The sequence below is a fragment of the Belonocnema kinseyi genome, chromosome 2 (genome assembly GCF_010883055.1).
Source record: "Belonocnema kinseyi isolate 2016_QV_RU_SX_M_011 chromosome 2, B_treatae_v1, whole genome shotgun sequence".
NCBI classification, from domain to species: domain Eukaryota; kingdom Metazoa; phylum Arthropoda; class Insecta; order Hymenoptera; family Cynipidae; genus Belonocnema; species Belonocnema kinseyi.
The window spans coordinates 95,371,348-95,376,653 of NC_046658.1; the positions used below are offsets into that span (position 1 = coordinate 95,371,348).

Sequence of the window (5,306 nt, forward strand, 5' to 3'; positions counted from 1 at the left end):
CTCCAAGGAGATTATGTTGAAAAATAAAAAAAAATTTACCCAAAAAAAATTGTTTTTATACTTCATTCTAAGGACTTATTGAACTACCCTCGTATCTCCGCAGCTTAGCTAGAAAGAGTATCGAACGGTAATCTGAAGACCTGTGTTCGAATCCCAGCGGCGCTAAGAGAATTGTTTTTTCACAAACCAAATATTTTCGAAATTCCAAAATTAAAATAAATTGATTAAAAAATATTGACTATCTAGGTCAAAGTACTTTAATTATCAGTATATAGATTACACAAAGGATTTCTTTGAAAGTGAATCCAACCCCCTCGTTTTGATGAATAAGGAATACAATTACAGTTGGCTACTTCAGTTATTAATAGAAATTTATTCAAATTTATACTAAAGTCAATAGACTGTGGGTGTATCGTTCTTATTTTTTTCCTATCAGAGCAAATCACGATAAGTTGAGCCTACTTTTTTCAGTCCGTTGACTTAAAAGAGGAAGACACGTGTTTTCAGTCGTTTATCAAGTCTAAGACTCCGTGTCAATTATGCAAGCCGCCTCGGCACACCTTTTGCGGAAGATATGGGTTTTTCAACCTCGGAAATACCTAAGAATTACCTACGTTATGTGATACAGAAAATTCTTTTTAAGTCAAAAACAGAAAAATTATGTGTAAATTAAATTTTTTTTTAATTTGTTATAAATGTTCTCGATGTTAAATTATAAATAATGCCAACTACTGGTCTATTATTTTGAGAAAACGAGAAAAAATCTGCTTTAGTCCGGATTTGAATCGGAAATGCCACCAAACATAAGTAAAGCAACACAAAATTTAGAAGGTTTTTAAGATTTTTGAAAGGTTTCAACAAAATGAATTTTTTTTAATATCTAGAAAAATTAAAAACGATTTTTTATTCTGCAAAAATTAGTTTAAGAGAATATTTTAAAAGATTTTTAAACATTCCAGAAGATTTATTAAATACTGTCAAAAAATAAAATAAACGATTTTAGAGTAATTTTTTCCATTTTGCAGAATTTTTTTCAAAAGCTTTAGAAAAATTCGATTAATTGAAGAAAATATTTAGAAGTTTTTAATAGATTTTTTAAATAATTTAAAATTGCAAAATATTGAAAAAACACCAAACAAAATGCAGATTTTTAGATAGTTCGAAATAAAATTTTTATTTTTTAAAAGATTTTGAAAGGTTTCAAGATAACAAAAAAGTTCTTCAGTTTCATGAGAATATTCAAAGTCACCAGGTATTTTAAAAGTTAATTTTTAAAATGTATTTCGAAACATTTTAAAGCATTATAAAAAATGTCCACAATTTCCGAAAAAGAATTCGCAAGGTTTTAAGACTTTTTTAGGAACAATTCGAGGCACTTTAATCGAAATTTAGAATTTCACAGGTTTTTATGTAATTACAAACATTTTGAAACTTTGAAATGATTTTCGGAAATTTATAAAATATTCAAAACAATTGTCAGACGTTAAAATATTCTAAATACATTTTAAACTGACTTAGATTTTTCTAAAATTTGGTAAAATACTGTAAAATAAAAAAAATCTTACAAATTTTTTAGATAATTTTTGACATATCCGAACCCTTCAAAAACCTTTTATATGTTTTCGATAAACCTAGAAAAATAGTAATGTATAGAATTAAAGCAAATATACAAAGAAACTTCTAGAATCAATAGTTATTTGAAATTTGTATACGGTATTATCAAGTATTTTACCTTTAAATTATAATTTGCCTGACATGTTTTTTTCTTAGTTGGAAATATTTTTTTGGTTGAAAATTCAACATTTTTGTGTGGAAATTCGTCTTTTCGGCTTAAAAATTGCTCTCTTTCGTTGCAAATTTCATGTTTTTTATTATTATTTTTATATAATTAATTATTATACTTTTATTTACTATAATTCGATTTAAATATACAATATTTTTCATTAAGGATTCAACTATTTTGTTCAATATGTATGTTTTTGGACGAATTAAACTTTTTCGATTTAAAATTAAAATTAAAATTTACTTTTTTTAAATTATTTTTGTAACTGAAGATCCATCATTTCAGTTAAAAATACTTTTTTTTTTGTTAGAAAATTCATGTATTTTTTGAAAATTAACTTGTTTCTTAGAAGTTTATATTACGCATTAAAAAGTTAATTTAATTTGTAGAAAAATCGTCTGAGTTGGAAAATATTTAATCTTTTTTTGTTATAAATACAATTGGTTGAAAATTTGTCTTTTTTCATGATTTCAACTGTTATTGATTAAACAAATTTGTTATTTTTTTATTCAAGCATAAAATGCTACAAAACTGTTTGGCATTTCTGGACTTTTGTTAAATGCCTTCAAATTCTTTGAAATATTTCAAAATAACTTAACATTAAAACACCTCAAAATCCAAATTAATTTATTCTCTAAAGTTCTTTCAAAATCCCTTCAAATTGGACGTTAAATATTTGGAAATTCTACCGAATTGTTTGAAATCTCTTGACGTTTTTAAAATGTCTTGAAATTCTTTAAAATCTGTGAAATATATTTAAAATCCATAATTATATATATAATCGTAAAAATTCATTAAAATAAGTAGAAATAATTGTATATGCTTTAAATATAAATTAAATTAGAGCATCAACGTTATGTAGTCGACCGGAGTAATTAATTAATTTCTGATTTGTAATTTTGACTATAACTGCTCAAATGATTTTTGGATAAATGAGAAACAAATTTGCCTGAGCCCGGATTTGAACCGGGAACGCCACCATTCACGAGTGGAGCGTTTAACCAAAATACACCACTAGGGTCAGTAGGTTACACTTGATCAATTCATTTTAATGATTAATTCTAATCTGATTGAATTGACCGATTCTGAATATAATTTAGAGTATTCATGTTATGTTTTAACCATGATTTAAAAGCTCCACTCGTGAATAGTGGCGTTCCCGGTTCAAACCCCGGCCGAAGCAGATTTTTTCTAATTTTTTCAAAAATTATTGGATGGCAGTAATCCTTAAAATTTAACATGTGAAATTATTTAATTAGCTTGGTTTACAAAGATGCAGACCCGCTTCATCCTGTGGTAATAGGAGAAACAAGAAACGATCTGCCGTGGCCCTGGTGCCGTAATTGCTTAAACACTCACTCGTGAATAGTGGCGCTCCCGGTTCAAATCAGAATCAAGGGAGATTTTTTTCGTTTCTCCAAAAAATATTTGATCAGTAATTTGTCAAAATTCTGCAAAAAAAGTTTGAGTCCCTAAAAACCTTTCAAATCCCTTCAAATCTTTTAAGTTGTTGGAGATTGAATAAGATCCTTCGAATCTTGTTAAATTCCTTGCAATACCTTCAATTCCTCTAACATGTTTGAGACCGCTAGAAATGTCGAAAAAAATGTAATTTATTTCTCAACTTCTTTAAAAATCCCTAAATATCAGAAATAAAATAATTGAAAATCCTACAAAATTCTTTGAAAACTCTTAAAGGATTTAACATCCTTTTAAATTCTTTGGAATCAGGTAGAGTAGCTTAAAATCGTCAAAATCCGGTATATTCTTTGGAATAATTAAAGATCATATAAAATTCCATAAATATTGTGTAATTATTTGAAATATCTACCTTCGAATCTTTGTAAATCCTATACAATTTTTTCAAATTCTATGAAATTTCTTGAAATTCTTTGGAATCTTTTTAAATAACGTGAAATATTTTAAATCCTTTACAATAGTGTAAGTTTCTTCACATTACTTAAAATTGTTTAAATATGCTTTTTAACATAACATTGTTGATTATTTTAATATTATTTCTTTTCATACTGAGTTAATTATAATAATTATTCTAGAATCACGAAAAAATTAAAAGAAATTCATTATAGGGCTATATTGAAATTCCTCTAAATTTTTTTCGTCAGGGTATAACAACTATCAGATTAAGTTACAAATAGGCCAAACAGTTCGAAAATCCTGAAAAAATTGTTAAACTAAAAAAATGTGCAACAAAAGTATAATGTGTTGTATTTCTAAAAAATATGTCGGGAAGGCCAGCCTGCCTTGAAACTGATTAAAAAATATTAGGTAAAGTACTGTTTTTTAATTTTAATTATAAAATTAAGTAATCAGCTCAAAAACTATTTAGTGTTAGAAAAATGATAAAATAAAAATAATGTGCTCCCTGCACGACTATCAAAGGGAAATTTACTTTTTCTAATTATTTATTGATTTATTTACCCGTGTTTCACGCTGTTTGGCGCTGGAGGCTTGTAGAGGTTGAAGAGTGACTTGGTGGAGGCAGACAATCTACAATGAACGAAAAAGCAAACAAAAACAAACCATGCGATGCCAAAAACATACAAATAATGAAGTTTTTCCCATCAGACTTTTTTTTATAAATTCCCTGATAAACAAAAAATTCCACTGGGCTACCCGGATACCGTTAGGATGCCGAATTAGGCCCAACTAAAGTACCGGTTCTTGGATTAATAGTTACTAAAGTAAACATTTAAAAAAAAATTGTTTTCTAGTCTAAACAGGAAATTAAGAAAAACAATATCATAAAAGTACTTTCAGATATATATATTTTTGTTTTAATTTTTACAGAACTAAATTCAAGTTCCAAAAAATGTCAAAAAGAAGCCTGCTCTGGAAAAATTTTAATCGAACAAAGTTACTGAAAAAGTTCCAATTTAGATTCACAATTTTTGTTGTAGATAATCATTAGACTTATGTGCCAAAAAATTACTTCTGGGAGAGGAACTGGATGTGACAAATATTGGAAAATCAAGTCTCATTTCAGCAGGACTTTTTAAAGGAGAAAGGTTTTTTTTTAATTATTTGAAGTTCGAATTCAGGCCCTATGAAAGTTTAAAAACATTTTTACCACAAAAATGTTTTTTTTTTTTTACAAGATTATAAGGAAAGTTTTATTTTATTTTATCGTGTTCTATTTTGTATTTACTGCTGAAATAGATCAATATTCATCTCATTTCAACAGGCCGTTTTAGAGAGAAAAGTACTAAAAAATTGGTCCTTAGTTTTTTTTAAAATGTTTATAATTCTTAATTTAGTTTCAAAAAAGTACAAAAACATTTCTATACTGTAAATTATTTTTAAGACAAAATACTGGAAAAGTTCCAAATCATTTTAAAAAGTGCTTAGGTTAGTCGTAGGACTTATATACGAGGGTAGTTCAATAAGTCCTTAGAATGACCAGCAGATGGCGCGCGAATCGCTCCAAATCATCTGTTTTCAGTCAGCACAACTCCCGACTAGATATATGGTGCAGTCACAGTCCACATCTTCTGAGTTTACGTGT

The 5,306-nt window shown here is 27.2% G+C and overlaps 1 protein-coding gene across 9 annotated transcripts in view; it reads right to left on the reverse strand.

The window, feature by feature from the left end:
• Positions 1-5,306, reverse strand: part of LOC117167548 (echinoderm microtubule-associated protein-like 2) — a 77,665-nt gene that overhangs the window by 31,898 nt on the left and 40,461 nt on the right. For 8 of the 9 annotated variants that reach the window (XM_033352557.1, XM_033352564.1, XM_033352562.1 and 5 more), the window contains exon 7: positions 4,223-4,291. The exons of the other annotated variant lie outside the window; for it this stretch is intronic. In XM_033352557.1, coding sequence (XP_033208448.1) covers positions 4,223-4,291 — 69 coding nt within the window. The remainder of the gene's footprint in view (positions 1-4,222; positions 4,292-5,306) is intronic. 9 annotated transcript variants of the gene reach the window in all.